Source organism: Strix aluco, chromosome 38, assembly GCF_031877795.1.
Source record: "Strix aluco isolate bStrAlu1 chromosome 38, bStrAlu1.hap1, whole genome shotgun sequence".
Lineage (NCBI taxonomy): Eukaryota > Metazoa > Chordata > Aves > Strigiformes > Strigidae > Strix > Strix aluco.
Window position 1 is genome coordinate 728,002 of NC_133968.1, and position 18,357 is coordinate 746,358.

General features: G+C 59.8%; 1 protein-coding gene across 1 annotated transcript; it reads right to left on the reverse strand.

Annotated features, from left to right (window-relative positions):
* Positions 1–397: 397 nt before the first annotated feature.
* On the reverse strand, positions 398–18,116 carry TYK2 (tyrosine kinase 2). Its single transcript, XM_074810634.1, has 26 exons — positions 18,053–18,116; positions 16,496–16,573; positions 15,256–15,313; positions 14,930–15,142; positions 13,894–14,017; positions 11,352–11,496; positions 10,895–11,058; positions 10,286–10,670; positions 9,870–10,064; positions 9,533–9,690; positions 9,312–9,435; positions 8,985–9,177; positions 8,784–8,890; positions 8,264–8,440; positions 8,066–8,153; positions 7,824–7,951; positions 7,129–7,264; positions 6,611–6,762; positions 6,355–6,505; positions 5,661–5,758; positions 4,208–4,400; positions 3,788–3,906; positions 3,032–3,204; positions 2,821–2,938; positions 2,562–2,672; positions 398–1,332 (listed from the first exon to the last, which is right to left on the reverse strand). Exons 4-26 carry the CDS (start codon positions 15,114–15,116, stop codon positions 1,198–1,200), a joined length of 3,561 nt encoding a protein of 1,186 aa, XP_074666735.1. The 5' UTR covers positions 15,117–15,142; positions 15,256–15,313; positions 16,496–16,573; positions 18,053–18,116; the 3' UTR covers positions 398–1,197.
* Between the last annotated feature and the right edge of the window lie 241 nt (positions 18,117–18,357).

An 18,357-nucleotide genomic window follows, 5' to 3' on the forward strand; every position in this document is an offset into this window, starting at 1 on the left:
CCCATGACACACCCCTTCACCCTATAGAGACCCCCATGACACACCCCCTTCACCCTATAGGGGTCCCTGAACCCCTTCACCCTATAGAGACCCCCATGGCACACCCCCTTCACTCTATATGGGCCCCTGACCCCCCCTCCCACTCTATAGGGACCCTGCCCTATAGAAAACACTCCCCCCCCCCCCCCCCCCCCCCCAATTGGGAACCCTGACACCCCCCCCACCCCAGGCCTTATAGGGACCCCAAGACTCCTCCCCCATAGCCTATAGGGACCCCAGCCCCACAGTGGCCACCCCCAAGGGCAGGATATCATGTGCTGCCCCCCCCCCCCCCCCATTCCCAGTGGACCCCCCCAGGGCCCTGCTCTCCCCCCCACCAGGCCAGAGAGGAGGGGGGGCCATTATATCCTTTATTGGGAGACACCCCCCATAGGGAGGGGGTGGAAGGAGGGCCCCCCACAGCCCCCCCCCCCCCCCTGCTCCCCAGGGAGGGGGGGCAGACAGCAGGCAATAAATAACGGGGAAAGGGGGGGGGAAACAGCCTCCCCTTGCAGACAGTTTGGGGGGGCACCCAACCCCCTCTTCCTCCAGCCCCTCTGTGGCACCCCAAAAACAGTCCTGGGGCACCAGCCGGAGCAAAAGGTGGGGGGGGGTACACACACCTTCCCCCCCCCCCCCCCCCGCCCCAATCTGGGGGGAAGGTTCAAAAATGCAGCGGAGACCCCAAACCCCAATAAAGTGCCAAATTCTTTTGCTGAACCCCCATCTTTGGAGGGGAGGACCCCAAATCCTGGTGGGAAGGAGATCCCCAACGAAGAGGAAGGAGTGAGGCGGGGGGGGGGTGTAAGGCCGTGAATCCCCCCCCTTTCCGCCTTGCTCCCCACAGTCTCATTCACAGTGTTCGGCGCCGCGGCGAGGACAGGCACAGGATGGCCGGGGGGGACCACAGCGGGGCTGGGGGGGTCCCCAGTGGGGCTGGGGGGGTCCCCATGGCACAGGGAAGCTGGGGGGGGGGGGGCGGAATCCCCCTGCCCTCCCCCTTCAGTACTGCTCTTCCGCACGCTCAGCCCGGGCCGAAACGCCGCTGGGAAAAACCAGAACGCGGCAACATGCGGCTGCGTCCCCCCGTCACCGCCTCCGCGGCGTTCTGGGGAGCGGAGGGGGGGGGTTCCCTGTGTCCCCCCCCCTGGTCCCGGCTCAGCAGAGGCTGAAGACGGAGGGAGCCTGAGCCCTGTATTTCTCGTGGAAGCTCCTGAGGATGGGGACGAGGTTGCGGAAGGCCGGGCGGAAGGAAGCTTCCGCTTCCCAGCAGTTCTTCATCAGCCGGTAGATCTGGGGACGGAGGGGTGGGATGAGGACGGAGAAACTTCCAGAACCAGCGCGGTCACCACCGGGATCCCACCGGGAATAAGGGGGGGGGCTCCTCATTGTGACCCCCCGACTTCATCCTCCCCCACAGAAATCAGAAGCTCTTCCCACTTTCTCTCTTCCCAATTTTTTCCCTTCCTTCTGCATCTTTCCCTTCCCACTTTTCCCCTTCCCTTTCCCCACTTTTCCTCCTTCTCACCCCACTTTTCCTCCTTCCCATTCTTTTCCTTCCCTGCTCACTTCTTCCTCTTCCCCCATTTTTCCCTCCCCACTTTTCCTCCTCCCTCTCTTCCTCCCCACTTTTTCCCTCCTTCCCCATTTTTCTCCTTCCATTTCTCCACTCTTCCCCTTCCCCCCCTCCCCATTTTCCTCTTCCTTCCACATTTTTCTCTTCCCTTTCCCATTTTTCCCTCCCCTTTCCCCAACTTTTCCTCCTCCCCTTCCTCCATTTTCCTCCTCTTCCCTCCCCACTTTTTCCCCTTCCCCATTTTTCTCCTTCCCTTTCTCCACTTTTTCCACTTCCCTCCCCATCTCCCCTTTCCCCAGGGGCCAGCACAGCCCAGTGGGACAGACAGCCGGACAGACAGGCAGGCAGACAGGCGGAGGGATGGGCGGGCGGACAGGCAGGCAGGTGGACAGGCAGGGAGGCAAACAGGCAGACAGACAGGCAGGCAGGCAGACAGACGGACAGATGGACAGACAGGCAGGCAGGCAGACAGGCAGGCGGGCAGACGGGCGGGCAGACAGGCGGGCGGGCAGGCGGGCGGGCAGGCAGGCGGGCAGGCAGGCGGGCAGGCAGACAGGCGGGCGGGCAGACAGGCGGGCGGGCAGACAGACGGACAGATGGACAGACAGGCAGGCAGACAGGCGGGCAGACAGGCGGGCAGGCAGACAGACGGACAGATGGACAGGCAGGCGGGCAGGCAGACAGGCGGGCAGACAGGCAGGCGGGCAGACAGGCGGGCGGGCAGACGGGCGGGCAGACAGGCGGGCAGGCAGGCAGGCGGGCAGGCAGGCGGGCGGGCAGGCAGACGGGCAGGCAGACGGGCAGGTAGACGGGTGGGCAGGCAGACAGGCAGGCAGACAGGCAGGCAGGCAGACAGGCGGGCGGGCAGACAGACAGACAGGCGGGCGGGCAGACAGGCGGGCGGGCAGACAGGCGGGCAACTGGATGCCAGGACGTGGAGCCTCACCTCGCAAGGACAGTCCTTGGGACTCGGCAGCCTCTTCCCCCTGTCCAGCAGCTCGATCAGCCTCAGCACCGTCATCTGCCCCTGCGTCGCACCGATCATCTCAATGAATTTCTGTGGGAAAAGAAGGAAAAAAAACCCCAACAAACCACAACTCAGCCACGATCACCAACTCAGCAAAACAAAACCCAAAACTCAGCCGCGATCACCGGCTCGGCAAACGCTGCTGCGGTGAAGCTGGCGTCGCCGATCCGGGACTCACCGCGGGAGGGCTCTGGCTGGAGTCGCAGCGGGTCAGGAGCTCGTAGAGCGTCACCCCGAAGGACCAGACGTCGGACGCGTAGTAAAACTTACACTCCTTGAGGCACTCCACGGCGTACCTGCGCGGTGACGGCCGCCGGTGAGCACCGGCACAGCCCGGCACGCGCCTCCGCTCGCCGTATCCACCCCCCCGGCGCCGAACCCGCGCTCACCAAAAGACCGGGCTGTCCCCGTCCTCGCAGACGCGGTAATACTCGTGGCCCTCGGGGATGGCTTTGGCTAAACCGAAATCCCCGATTTTCACCACGTTTTCGTTCTCCAGCAGCACGTTGCGGGCAGCGAGGTCCCTGTGGATGTAGTGGAGGGAGTGGAGATAGGCCATGCCCTGGAGGAGGGGGAAGAGAGGGGGGTCAGAGACATTTTAGGGGGGTCAGAGACATTTTGGGGAGCAAAAGAGCCCAGAGTGCAGACAGGCCATGCCCTGGAGAAGGAAAAAGAGGGGGGTTAGTGCCTTTTGGGGAGGTTAGAGACATTTGGGGAGGGGTCCGAGCCATTTTAGAGGGGGTCAGAACCATTTTGGGGAGTGAAAGAGCCCAGGCTGCAGACAGACCATGCCCTGAAGAAGGGAAAAGAGGGGGGTTAGAGCCATTTTAGGGGGGTGAGAGCCAATTAGAGGGTGGGTAGAGCCATTTTGGGGTACAGAGGAGCCCAGAGTGCAGACAGACCATGCCCTGGAGAAGGGGGAAGAGAGGGGTAGAGTCATTCTGGGGAGCAGAGGAGCCATTCTGGGAAGCAGAGTAGCCCAGAGTGCAGACAGATCATGCCCTGGAGAAGGGAAAAGTGTGGGGTAAAGCCATTTTGGGGGAGGTTAGAGCCATTTTGGGGGAGGTTAGAGCCATTTTGGGGGAGGTTAGAGCCATTTTGGGGGAGGTTAGAGCCACCAGAAGCCAGAAAGGGTCAGGCTTTACCTCACAGATCTGCTGGGCGAAGAGCAGGATGTGCGCCAGGCTGACGTTGTGCTTGGGCAAGTAGTCTCGCAGGCTGCCGAGGGGCACGTACTCCATGATCAGCTGCACGATCTTCTCTCCTGGAAGAGGAGGAGGAAGGTGACGTGTGAACCCCATGGGGAGAGGGGAACAACCCAGAGACACCCCAAACCCCAGCGCTCTGCCAGGAAGGGGATTCCCCCCGCTACCAGCCGTCGAAAAACTCAAAGGAATTGGGTTTTTAGCAGCAGCAACAGTGCCGGGGGGTTGGACAACACAAGCTCAGGCTCTGCTGTTTGTGTTCAACTGCGACACCAAATGAAAAAACAGGGCAGGGAAGAGCCAGTGACCCCCCGCGGCTGTCACCAAAGCCACCGCATGTCCCCCCTCCAGCCGCCTCACCCTGCTCGCTGCAGCATCCCTTGTACTTGACGATGTTTTCGTGATAAAGCGTCTTGAGAATCTCAATCTCCCTCTTCCAGCTGGTCAGCAGCTGCTGGCTGCAGCCGGATTTGAGGGATTTGACAGCCACCATTTCCCCCGTCCCGTCGTTGGTGGGGTCGTAGCAATACAGGCTCACCTTCCCGAAGTGACCCTGGCAAGGAGCAGGCACAGAATTTATGATCCTGGCAGGAAGAAACTTTTCCGGCTTCCCCAGCCCAAGAACAGCCTCTCTGGAAGCCCTCCATAGAGGTCAATAAATTTCCTGGGAAGAGGGGAAGTCCCCAGCGAAAAGAGATTAAAAATAAAGAGCGTTTCCAAAGAATCTGCACTTTGACCCTCATCCAAATTCAGATTCTTTGGAAATCAGTCCGGAAAGAGGCTGTTTCACCCAGAGGTGACCGGAGCGGATGAATCACGCAGCAGCACGAGGCACCACGATAACCTGCTACGAGGGAAACGTCCTCCCGAGCAGCTCCGAGCCCCCCGTCCCACCCAAAGGGACTTAAATCACCCTCCAGTATCTTTATCAGCTCCGTGGTACGTTGGGGATTTATGGTATCAGCTCCTCTGGGGATTTAGAATCAGAGAATCACTGAGGTTGGAAAAGACCTTTAAGATGATCGAGTCCCACCGTTAAGCTGAACCTACCAACTCCCCACCCCAAACCCCGTCCCTCAGCATCACGTCTGCGCGTCTTTTAACCCCCCTGCGGGGTGGGGACGCGGCCCCTTCCCCGGGCAGCCTGTCCCAGCGCCCGCCAGCCCTTTGGGCCGAGGGGTTTTTCCTCGTATCCAATCTAAACCTGCCCGGACACAACTCGAGGCCGTTTCCCCTCATCCCATCATCCAGGACAAGAGATCTCGCCCCCCCCACCTGACCCCCACCCCCTTCCAGGCAGCTGTAGAGCACGAGGGGGTCTCCCCTCAGGCTCCTCTTCTCCCTCAGCCCCTTCTCTTGTTCTCCAGCCCCGTCACCAGCTCCGTCGCTCTCCTTTGGACGCCCCATCCCACCTCAAACCCCGCAGAGGCCTTGGAGCCAGGGCAGGAGATGATGGAACCCCGGGAGGGGTTGGGGTGGGGGGACCCCAAAGCTCACCCAGCCCACCCCCCGCCCAGGGTGCTCAGAGCCCCCTGAAGGACCCCGGGGCCGGGGCATCACCCGCTGCTCTGGGCAGCCTGTGCCAGGGGCTCCTGCCCTCAGCGTGAAGAATTTCCTCCTCAGATCTTGTCTAAATCTCCCTTTTTTTAGCTCAAACCCATCCCCCTTGTCCCGTGGCTCCAGGCCCAGTGAAAAAGTCACCCCCAGGGCAGAGTTGGGGCTCCCCCCAGCGTGGCCCCGTCTCTCCTGTGCTGAGGGCCCCCGAGCTGGACGCAGAATTGCAGGGTGGGGGGTGTCTCAAGGTGCCTCTTACCTCCCCCAGCTCCCGAATCTTTTTCAGGTAACGCTTCTGGAAGACGGTGGGGTCTGACACCGGGAAGTCGGGGTTCACCGAGGTGACGTCTACGAGGTCTGGAAAGGAAGGGGGTGAGGGGGGAGCTGGGGTCACCAGGCCGCAGGGACACACATTTTCTCTCCCAACCCTGTGCCCCAAGGAGGGCCTTTTCTCTCCCCTCTTTTCCCTTTTTAGGCCTTTCCTTTTCCCCTCCTTTTCTCCTTTTTGGCCTTTTCTTTCCCCTTTTTCGGCCTTTTCTTTCCCCTTTTGCCCTTTTTTTGGCCTTTCCTTCTCTCCCCCTTTTTTGACCTTTCCTTTTTTCCCCTTTTCCCCTCATTTGGCCTTTTCTTTTCCCTCTTTTGGCCTTTTTCTTTTTTGGCCTTTTCCCTCTTTTGGCCTTTTCTTTCCCTTTTTTTCCCTTTTCTTCCCCTTTTTGCCTTTTATTAACCTTCTTTTTCCTTTTCTTTCAACCTTTTTGCCCCTTTTTAACCCTTGTTCTGGCCCTTTTCTGCCCCTTCCCCACCCTCACCCAGGACAAAATGGTCTCCACAGCCACCCCCACCACCGCCAACACCCAAATCAATTCAGGATGTGGGGGGAACAATGGGGCTGTAACACCCCCCCCCCCCCCCCCCCCCGAAAAAGCAGGACACCACCATCTGCAGAGCCTCACTGTGCGGCTGGAGCTGGGTGAGATCCCGCAGGATGGTGCGGAAGGACGGCCGCTCGACGGGGGTGTAGTTCAGGCACTGACAGATGAGGGTGGCCAGCTCCTTGCAGGACGGCTCGGGCAGGCGATGCCTCTTCTCGTAGAAACGTTCTTTCTGAGAGAAAGGAAAGAAAACCAGGTCTCAAACCTGGATCCACCAACCAGGAACCACCCCGGAACGACGAAAGCAGGGATGGAGGGAGAGGAAGAGGCGAGTCACCTCCGAAGGAGTGCGCTCCTTGAGCGGGACGTCGGCGTCGAAGCAGATTTCCAGCAACGTGGTGCCAAAGCTCCATTTGTCGGCCGCCGTGCTGAGGTTTCCCACATCCCGGACGCATTCTGGGGCGATCCAGGGGATCCGGTCCACGCGCTCTTTGGGAGAGGGGAGGCAAAAGTGAGGTGTTGCTGGGGATACAGGAAAGACCCCACGAACGTGGAGAGGGGGGAAAAAGCTCCCCGCAGGATCCCAACCACTGAGGGGCCGCGGTGGGACTGTCTCCGACAGCAGCTTCGAGGCCACTGCCACAAAAGTTGCATGTCCGCGCACTCCAAATGTCATAGATCATAAAAATTAAGGGTTCAAAGGCAGGCAAGACCTTGCTGGAACAGCTCAAGCACAATCCACGCTATTTATTAGCTACTTGGGCTGCAGGAGGGGGGAAAAAATCACCCGGATTTTCAGCTTGGAACAAGGCCAAGTCCAGCCCCGCTCAGTCCAAGTGCAGGATGACCGGGTACCTTCTCGGGAGAGCACCGTAAAGCTGACTCCGGGGTCACTGAGCTTCACGAAAGGCACGGATCCATCTTCCAGCCCTTTCCTGGCCAGCAGGATGTTTTTCGCACACACGTTGCCGTGCACCAGGTTTTTGTCTTCCTGTGAAAACGCGAGGACATGAAATCTTGGTGGGACTCCTCACAGATGCCTCAGATCAAGGTCAAGTCTACGAGCTACACCAGAAAATAAAAAAAGCAGGACTCCTGGCTCTAACTACCTGTGTCACCTCCCCGTCTCGTTATCCCTCTGCACAAAATTAAACCCGGAGGTGGGGAATAAAAGAAACACGAGGATTACCCAGCGCTGGGGTGCATGCCCTCACAGGCAGCTAGTGTGCTTTCCCAAGCTGCTGGCCAGAAGCCCAGCGAGCGAGGAAGGCAGCATCCTCCTCCTCAGCTCCTCTCAGCTCACGTGGCTCCAAAACAGCCACAGAGGTGGGAATCCAGCATTTGAAGTTCACGTGCGCTACTGCAGTCGCTCACCTCCAGGGAAGAGGGAGCCAGGACGGGTTTTGTGAGGTGCAGGCAGGGCACGTTATGCTAAAAAGCTGTTTATCTGCTCGGAGGGCAGAGGGAAGTGGGGCAGAGCCTCCTGCCACGCTGTCGGCAAGACCCTCGCGGTTCCCTGCTGGAAAACCCGCAGCTCCCAGCCCTGTTACCAGGTAGCTCAAGGCACTGGCCAACTGCTTGGCCACGGTGATTTTCCAGCCCACGGTGACCCGGCCTTTCTCTTTCCGCAGCAGCACGTCCAGAGGTCCGTGTTCCACGAACTCCTCCACCATGATGTCTGTGGAAAACGGAGATATTTTCCTCAGCCCTGCCCCGGCGCCGGCCAAGGGCAAAGCACCGGCACAAGGCGAGACCGGCTGCGGCAAAGGGTGGGAGAGAGCCCCGTACTCACTCTCAGAGCCTCGCACGCAGACGCCGTGCACAAAAGCCAAGTGGACGTGCGACACTTGGCTCATTAGGCTGGCTGTCTCAAAAAACGCCTGCGGGGAGAGGAAAAAAAGGGTGTCCCGAAGGTGGCCGGGCTCTCGGAGCACCCAGCGAGCAGCTTGGGGCCATTTTCCCCCCCTTCCCACCTCCCCCTGGGGCTCACCAGGGCGATGTCTCTGTGGCTGGGGTCCAGGACTTTGAGGACCACGTGCATTTCCCGGCTGTTGTTATTCTGCTCGGTGGAGAAATATTCCGCTTCGTCGTCGGCCCCGGTGGTCCCACAGACGTTCAGGAGCCCGTCATAGATGTTTGTGCGGGTGCCCTGCCCCAGGTGGGCTCGCTGCAGGCAAATGGAGAAGGCAGGCGGGCGTCAGACCCCCATGGGGGGGGAATTTTTAGCCTTGCATGCGCAAGCTGACTCTCCCCGCTTCCCTCCGTGCGCCGCAGGGAAGAAACCGCCTCCTGCCTGGACCCCGCTGCCTCTGCACAGCTCCTGCCTCCCTCTCCTTAAACAAGGAAGGAATAAAACACCAAACCAAGCCCCAAAACTTCTCCGTGTCTCTCTCCTCTTTGCCCCCAGGGTGTCCGGGGTGCAGTAGCATCCCCCTGATGAGGAGAGGGGCTTCCTCCAGCCAAGGGATTTACCCACGGGCTTCCCGTCCCGGGACGGCAGAGCGCACAACCTGGGTGATCTCGTTCTTGCGGATCTGGTGGAAGCTGAGCTGGGTCAGGTTAAGGATCTGCTTCGCGCTGTCCTTCACCTTCCGCGTGATCAGCAGGTCCGAGATCTCTGTGAGAGGAGGGAACGGGACATAAAGCCTCAGAAATGACCCGGCGCTCTCGTTCCTCGAGCCCGAGGGAGGGAAGAACATCCATCCTCATACCTCCTGGTTTGGGGGGACAGCATCTCTTCACCGTGAAGCTTTCCTCGCCAGACCTGAGCGTGCAGCCCTTGAGTACATCCAAGAGCTCCCGCAAAGTAGAAAACTCCCGGTCCCACCCTTCCAGCACAAAGGAGTTTCCTTTTTTTTGGATCCGGAATTGCCTGTACTTGAGGGCTGCCTGCACCCCGGGAGCCTGGGAAAGACGGAGTCAGGACAGGCGTCGCAGCTCCCCGTCACCCAAAAAGCCGACAGCTCGGAGCAGGCGCAGCTCAGCTCGTTCCTAACGAGACGAGCACTGGGAAGGCCGCGCTGGGAAATGCGTTTTACCTGCTGGTGGCTCCTTTTCACCACAGAGAGAATCATCCTGTTGAAGTCAAGGACGCTCCAGCGGATGATGTAGAGCCCTTCCTCCTGCTCCTCCCGTCGCAGTTTGGCAAAAACAAACTCCTCCCTGGCAGCGGGAGGAAGGGGAACGGTCTCGGATAAGCCCCGAGGACATGGCACGTCCTCGGCAGCCCCACGCTCTGCGTCAGGGAGAAGCTACTCACTGCATGGGCCCGTGGATGCCGTTCAAGATGCTCATCACGAGTCGCGGCGGAGCCACTTCGTGACACAGGTAGTGGCTGGAATCGGCCGTGAGTCGGAAATAACCGTCCACCAGCGAGACCAAGGAGAGCGCGCTCTCGGAGGACGGGAGAACCACCTCCTGGGAAGAGGGAGAAGCCATCGAGCTGGAGGGCGAGCAGCCCCAAACCCACCCAGCCCAAGGAGGAGAGCGTAAACCCCTCACTTTTTGGCATGAACCCCAGAAAAAATCCTTGTTCTGCCTCCTCCCGGTCTCCAAAGTGCAAATACGGGCTCCCCGGTGCGTCACGTCCCACTCACCAGGCACTTGTTGTCCTGCCGGTTGATGCTGACCCTGCAGTCCTTGACGACGATGTGTGTGATCTCCCAGAAATCACAGAAATGGGCCCATTTCAGCTCGCTCCACTCCGCCGGCTGAGTCGGCCCCTTGGGCTCCAGTTCTTTGTTTCTACTCTTTCTCCCAAAATATCCGCGATGGGAGAAGTTCTCGACGCTCTGTGGAGGTGGAGACGCAAAGGCATCAGGTCCCAGCCCTTCAAACCGCTGGGAAATGGCACCACTAGGTTGTGGCAGCAATGGTTAAACTGGGATAAACTGGAAAGGAACTTGGGGTGCCCAGAGAGCCCGGGGAAAAGCCCAGGAGCAGGAGCTTAGGCAAAGGAGCCAGTGTGGGATGGGATTTGGATGGGAACGGCCCTTCCTGAGCACCAACCTACCTCTCCGGGCACCGGCCGCCACTGGATCCCGGTCGTGCCGGTGACGAGGACTTCGTGGGTGACGGGTTGGTCCTTGGGGAGCAGCGCGTGCGTGTGCTCCAGCTGCGAATGGCCCCCGTTGACGTAGAGCTGCACCTTCTCCCCCTCGGAGGAGGTCTCCAAGGAGAGCACGGGGAAGAGCTCGCTCCCGAAGCGAGGGGCGAGGTGCTCCAGGGTAGCCAGGTACTTGTACATGACGTCCTGCACCGTCAGCTTGCCGGCGCTGACCGTGTGGCGCTGGAAACGCTGCACGAACTTCTTGAAGACGTTTTTCATGCGGAATTTGGTTAGGTAGTTGTTCTGCTGGATCTGGCGGTAGAAGGAACGAGGGATGCAGTCCTTGAAGCTGGGGAGGGAAGGAACAACCCGTCAGCAAGACCTCGGGGGCGCTCTACGGCAAAACGCGCAGCCGGAGGAGCCGCAGCTGATGTCGCCGTCGCCTAAACCAGCCCCAGGCTTGGTCCTGGTGAGTAGGACGGAGAGGAAAGAGGGTGAAAACCACAAAAAACCCTTCAGACAACGGCAGAGCAGAAAGCGCCCAGCCCCGAGGCTGCGAAGCCAAGCAATCACCTGTACTTTCTGGCCACTTCCTCAAGGGAGATGCCTTTTTTGATGGCGATGTGCGAGAGGTGAAGCACGGCCATGCCCAAGCTTTCGTTCTTGAACCTCTGGACCTCCTGTTCGGTCTGGAGGTCTTTCAAAGATGCGACGTCATTGATGAATTCAAATTTCCCCTATTAAAGACAGAAAGTTAAGTAAAGGGGGAAAAAATGCCCCTGCACTGACTTCTGGAGTGCTTTTTTGTCTTTTTTTATTTTAAAGGTGTAATGGGATCCTCCTCAACTCTGCTCCCAGCCTCTTCAAGCAGGACAAAAAGCTTTTCCAAGGGCAAACTACAGCTGTGTTTGTCCTCTAAACAAAGCCCTCACAGATGAAAAACCAGATCCTGACGCTAGGGCTGAGCCGAATCCGGCTGGATCAAGAAAATCACCCAGGTTTCCACAACTCCAGGAGCCCGGGTCGTTACCTGCTCAAACAGATACTCGAAGGACGATTTGTCGAGCAAGGCTCCTCCTTGCAGCTTCTCGTCGGGGGAGTCGCTCTGTCGGGGCACGTTGCGATAAACCGCTGGTTCCTTGTCGTTCATCCCGTGCCAATTCCGAAAGTAGTACCTGGAGGGGAGGAGGAGAGGAGAGCGGCGCTCGCCCGTGGGGACGGGAGGGCTGTGGGCTGTCCCTGCGTGCTCTCGCAGCGGAAAAGGCCGCCCTGGTTTTGCCTTTAAGGCCAAACTTGGGTCCAGTGGCTGCCCCGGACCTGCTCGAGGCTCGTTTCACCTGTAAATCTGCTCCTTCCACCTGTACATTTGCTGCCTCACCCGTAATTCTGCTCCTTCCACCCAGAACTCTGCTCCTTCCACCCGTAAATCTGCCCCTTCCACCCGTAATTCTGTTCCTTCCATACATAATTCTGCCCCTTCCACCCATAATTCTGCCCCTTCCACCCACAATTCTGCTCTTTCCACTTGTAATTCTGTTCTTTCCACCCATAATTCTGTTCCTTCCACCCATAATTCTGCTCCATCACCCACAATTCTGCTCTTTCCACCTGTAATTCTGCTCTTTCCACCTGTAATTCTGCCCCTTCCACCCATAATTCTGCCCCTTCCACCCATAATTCTGCTCTTTCCACCTGTAATTCTGCCCCTTTCCACCTGTAATTCTGCCCCTTCCACCCATAATTCTGCTCCATCACCCACAATTCTGCTCTTTCTACCTGTGATTCTGTTCTTTCCACCCATAATTCTGCCACTTCCACCCATAAATCTGCCCCTTCCACCCGATGCAGCTGCCTGCCCCTTCCTGGGGGCTGCTGGGGGACGAGCCAGCTCCCCAAGAGGGTTTTGCAGCAGTTTTGTCTCAAGAGAACGGGGAAACGACCGGCCGAGTGGCAGCAGAGAGGTCTGTCCCACCCCAGCACAGCCAGGGGTCACACTCCAGGCTCAAAGTGGCAGGTTTGGGGTTTTTTTTAAGAGGCAAACTTCTTGAAACCGCGCTGCCGAGATGAGAATCAGCCACGTCCTCCAAAAACATGACCTGAGCACGAGGCAACGACTCAGAGGCCGGGAGGCAAAGGGGAAGCCGCCTCTTCCTGCCACCAAAACTGGTTCCTTTAAGCTTTTTCCACCCATTTTATGCCCGGCTGTGCCATACAGCACACAGACTACATCCCCTTCGTTAAAGGACCCTAATTAATTAATACAACCGCTTCCAAACGCCTCTTTAGCAGCGGTGCTCCCCGCAACGCCATTTCGCAGCCAAATTTTCCTGCTGCTGGAGCCCAGGGGCTCGCAGCCCTGCAGGGCACAACCCCCCCCCGCCCCAAAACAGAGAGCAGCCAGGGTGAGGAGCGTCCCCCCCAAACGCCACATCTAAAAATCTACCAGCAGGAAGGGAGCTCTGCGGGCAGAGCGAGCTTCCGTTCCCATCGCTCAACCCCCAAAGCCGCATCTCTGCCTGCGGTTAATGCGCCGGGGTCACGCCGGTGCTCGTGCCGCGGGTGCGAGCGGCCTCGGAACCAGCCATGAAGGGAAAGGACTTTCTGGCCCCAAAAAAATCAGAGCGCTACAGATCGCAGGGCTGAGGAGGTGCTGGGCATGAGGACTCAAAGCCTTCCCCCTCACACACGGGGACGGGTGGCTCCCACGGCCGCCGTTGAACCGGCCCGGCGAGGCGCGGGAGCCGGCGCGGCGCCTCCAAGACCGTTTTTTGGCCGCGTGGGTTGTGCTCGGCGCAACGGGCGGCTGCGGAGAGCGGCCTCGGCTCCCTACGCCGCAGCTCCCCAGGAACAAGGTACTGCAAGTCGAATAAAACCTAATAAATCTCCAAGCCAGGTTTTCTGTTTCTCCCTCGCTTTTACCTTCGGTATGACTCACCATGAAAAAAAAAAAAAAAAAAAGAAAACAAAACCAAACCCCAACAAAACCAGCCTGAAAAAGGCTTTTCTAATAAAATCACCACCAGCAACGTTTTGGGAGGAAACACTAAGATCAGAGTCCCCATCACCCCGTGGGGAAGGCGATATCTCGCAAAGACATCTAGAAAAATCTTCCCAGGCAGGCAGCTGCGACGCCACAGCCCCAGGATGGCTCAGAGAGACCCTTGGGTGTCACTCCTGGGCTCCAAACCCGTCAGAGGGGACGTTGCCCCACGTGGGGAGCGGGGAGCAGGGGCTGGGTCAGCCGGGGAGATGCGGGGAGGAAGGTGGAGGCGCCTCGGGAACAGGGAAATGAGTTTTTCCACGCTGAGGGAGAGGCAGGGGCTCCAAACACCACCTGGTCCTTGTTTAATCCTTCCTGATGGAAACCAGCCCTGCGGAGTTTACTCGGTTCCCCGACCCTGCGTCCACCTCCGCAGGCATTTTCCAGGCAAATCTGGGAACAGGGAACCTGGAGGCTGGAAACCCAGCGGCCTTATTTCCAGCACAGCCTTATTAAAGCCCAGCACGGCTCCGCTCCGCAGGGCTCGGCTCAAAAAAACCCCCAGGGACGGCGCGGAGGGAACCGGCCTCACCTCATGCGGAAAAGCAGGTTGAGGTTGGTGTCTTTGCTGATTTTGAAGAGGTGGTTGGGTGGGAGCCAGACGCGGCTCTGGGTGTCATAGAGGGCGAAGAGGCTGTAGCACAGCGGCGTGATGCCTGCAAAGGAAACACGATCCCTGTGAGGGGCCGCCGAGGTCGATAGGGAAAAAAAAAACACCCAAACCAACCCGCAACTTTCTTCACCCCGTTTCTCCCAACTGATTTTACTGGCAGCACAAACCCATCCGCGCTACCGACACCCCACCCCCAGGGCCCCAGCCGTCCTCCTCGTCCCCACTCGCAAATGTCAGAGCCAGGATAGTCTTTAGAACTGCCATTTAAATCGAGAGCCGCGCGTCTGCCGTCCTTCTGGCGCGCTCAGGGAAAGCCAGCTGGCCCGGGGAGCTTCGGCAGCTTTTCTTCCAAATAAACCGCCGTGCAGAGCCGCGTCGACTGCAGCAAGGGGAAGGGAAGTTAATAAACCCCAGGGGAAACGTGGATTTGCCAGTTTAACCTTAGGTGAGAGCTAAAAACTTCTCCTAAGGGTTCAAAAAGACGTCAGCTGCCTTTAATTCAAACCAACACGGCTGCGAAACGGCCCCTCGGACCGCGAAAAGCCCCGGCGCAGGTGCCCGGCATGATTTTTGCAGGAGAAATCCACAGCGAGGGGAGGCAGAACGCTCATTAAACAGGGACGCTGATGAGTCAGAGGTGAAGTAATTGCTCTTCAACTCATCACGCTCCAATAATTCCCAGCCCTGCTGGCCTGAGCCTCGGGGTAGAATCATCCCGCTCCGCTTCTCAGGAACTCCGGAGCGAGCAGGGATGCCCAAAATCTGACAGCAGGATTTGCCAACAGCCAGTCAGCAGGAAACCGCTTCTTAAAAACACCACGACGGCTCAGATTTATCGGATAAAACAGCTCAGACAGTCTCAGAGATCAGGAAAGTGGAAATTTCTCCGCCCGGGGCTGTAGCCCGGTGGGGTATCGTGGTGTTGGGAGGGAGATGGAGCCCCCCGAGCGCTCACCGATCCTCCGGGCGAGGTCGATGCAGATCTCCTCGGCGCTGAGCGTGCCCTGGGCGTAGGTCTGGCACCTCTCCCGCTCCTCCTCGCCGCTCCAGTGCAGGCAAACCTTCACGCCGCCGCTCGCCGAGAAGCAGCAGCCGTCGGCGTCCGACTCGCCGTGTTTCGCCGCGCATTGGCACAGAGACATGGCGACGGCCCCCGAGGACGCCCCAGCTGGCGAGAAACAGAGAAATAAATAAAAAGAAGCGTTAGCAAAGCACGGGGCACCCCATCACCAGTCTCTCCCAGTTGGGTAACTGGGCACCCTCCACCCCGACGCTACACACCTCGCCGTCAGATGAAGCATAACTCGGTGCCGCTCTCCGAAGCCAGCGTGGGAGGGGGCTGTTGGGAAGGGATCCGTCGGTGAAAAAATCCCTCCGGGTCACCCACCCCCCAGCTCTTCTCCCCAGTCCCTCCCAGTGAAATCCAGCACCCATTCCCCAGCAATTTTTTTGCCACCAGCGCCGCAGCTCAACTTTCCTCTGACGGCGATTAACACCGCGGGGAGCTCTCGCTTAGGGCCAGGACTCTCACGTGCCCTCGCCCTCTCGACTGAGCTCGCTCGCAGCGAGCTCACGGTGAGCTCGCAGGGTTTTTCACCTTTCAGACGATCCCAGGGCTGCGAGCGAGCCGTGCCAAAGCCGCACCCCCCCGCCAAAAAGGCTCCGCGACGCCGTATCAACACCGAACACGACATGGGGAGAAGGACCCGGTGGTTTTATCTCCCGCTGCCACCCCGGCGATACGGCGAAGGAAACCAACCTGGGGAGCAAACCCCGGCACTTTGGGGGGGCCTAAAGCCTTTTGAAGCATCGTGCTCCGCTCGCCACATCCCCGGCATGAGGGTTCCCTGCACCCTGCGTGCAGGGGAGCGAGCGGAGGGGTGAAACAAGCAGTTCTCACCCCAAAAAGCTGCTGGTTTGGGTGCTGGGCGGAATTTGGCTGGGCTACAAAAAATGAGAGGTGCCAAAAGAAGCCCTTTTTCCAGGAATTTTGTGCCGGGGTGGGGGTCTTCCCCCTTCAGCAAAACGCCTCTCCAGATCCTCTCAAGGCGAAGCACATGACGGCATTACTTCAGCTTCCGCCCGCAGGCGCGGAAAGATCCCGAAGCCAAACCTTGGCAGATTTCCCCCAATTCCCTCCTCGGGAGGAGAGTGGAATCCGAAAGAGGCGGCCGCTCCGTCAGCTTCCTCATTTCGAAAAACCGGGGGAAGCCAGCGGAACTGGTCGCAGCACCCTGAAGCGGGTCGTCGGGAGCTCAGCACCCCCCAAAAAAGTAATAAATCAACTTTAAAAGGCTTTTTTTTTTTTTTGGCAGCCGAGCTCGCTGCTGACAGCAGATGCGGAGAGGGCTGAAATTTGGGAATTTAGAATTGAAAAATGGGATCCAAACCAATTTGGATTTCCCAAGTTGGCAAACAAAACAAACCCCCCAACCCGGGGAGACCCTCGCGCAGCAGCATCCAACCTTCCCCCTGCCGTTATTCATAACGGGGGCAAGTGCTGACGCTGCAGGGCACAAACCTTCCCGATTTCACCCCGATTTCAGCCTCCGCAGTTGTGGTTTCTCCTCCGTGGGCGTCTCGGGCTCCCAGCACAGGCCTGGGAGGGGAGAGGGAAGCGAGTTACGAGCCGTGTTTTGCAACCTCGGTGCAGCCGCGCTCCCAAAAGACGCGGCCGGCGAGGATTGTGCCCGTCTCCGCTCCAGATCCGCACGCGCTCGGCTACGGCGAGGACTCAAGTCATCACCGGGGGTGCGTTTTGACCCATTTCAGCCCTCAAAGTGGGGGTTTCCCCCCCAAGAGCAGCCCCTCAAACCTCTGGTCACGTCCCGGTGCTGCTGACGGCACCTGCCAGCCCCCGTTTGCTCCCTGACCCCGTGTTTCTGAGCGGGGAGCGCTGTACACACACGTGTTTGCTGTGTGGTTTTAGGGCGACGGGGCAAAAAAATGCCCGGCCACTGGCATTGTCCGGCAGGGGAGGTTTGGGGGGAGCCCCCCCAAGAGCTAAAGGCGGCGGCGGGCTCTGCCTGTGGGGCAGCGTAACAGGGGCAAAGTCCGGGGCTGGCTGGGGGAAAGGCGGAAGCGCCGGGGACCGGCTGCCCCACGGATGGCGGGAGGAGAAGGCAGGGACGCCGAGGCCTAATGCCCACCCCCCAGATCTGAACCCCCCAAGATCCTGACCCCCCCCAGCCCCCTGAATCCTGACACAGCCCCCCCCGACCCCAAGGCCCCCCACATCTCGCAGCTACACATCCTGACACCCACATGCCCCAGACCCCCGGGGCCCTCAGCCCCACATCTCCTGATGTCCCCCCCAGGCTCACAAACCTTGACCCCCACCCCGGAGCCTCCCACCCCACATATCCTGACACCCTCAGCCTAAAACCTCCTAGCCCCACATATCCCGAGCTCCTCAGCCCCACATATCCTGACCCTCCCACCCCACAGCCTCTTAACCCCCCAAACCTTGACCCCCCCCAACCCTGAGTCTCCTAGCCCCACACATCCTGACACCCCCAGCCCCACACACCCTGAGCTTCCATGGGGGCATATCCTGACCCCCCACCCCCACCCCACAGCCTCCCAGTCCCACACATCCCAAGCTCCCCAGCCCCACATATCCTGACCCCCCAACCCTGAGGCTGCCCCACATATCCTGACCCCCCAAACCTTAACCCCCCAACCCCAAATACTCTGAACCCCCAGCCCCACATATCCTGACCCCCCAATCCTGAGACTGCCCCACATATCCTGACCCCCCCACCCCATAGCCTCCCAGCCCCACACATCCCAAGCTCCCCAGCCCCACACATCCTGACCGACCACTCCCCACAGCCTCCCAGCCCCACACATCCTGAGACCCCCTTTTCAGACCCTCTTACAACCCCGCACACCCCCTGACACACCCCCCCCAGCCCCCTCCCCTCACACACCAGGCCCGGCCCCCGCTCCCCTCACCCCACAGACCCCGACACCTCCCACAGGCCTCATCCGCGCAGGCCCGACCCCCCCATATCCTGCCCCGAGCCCCTCCCGGGCTCCCCAGCCCCGCACACACCGGCCCCCCCCCGCCTCATACCGGGCCCCGCTCCCCGCCGGCCCGGCCGCCGCTCCGGCTCCCTCCGCCCCGCAGAGCCGCCACCTCCCATTGGACCCGAGAGACGCGCGCTACCATTGGCCCGCCGCCGCCACGTTGCCACGCCCACACGCCTTCGCCCCATGGGCGGAACGTTCACAGAAGCCGCGCCCAGGGAAGGGTCGGCGGCAGCGGCTATTGGCTGCGGAGCGGGGAGTGGGCGGGGCCAAGGCGGTGGGCGAGGCCGAAGGGGCGGGGCTTGAGCCGACCCGGGAGCGAGGCCGGAGGGGGCACAGCTGGATCCAAAC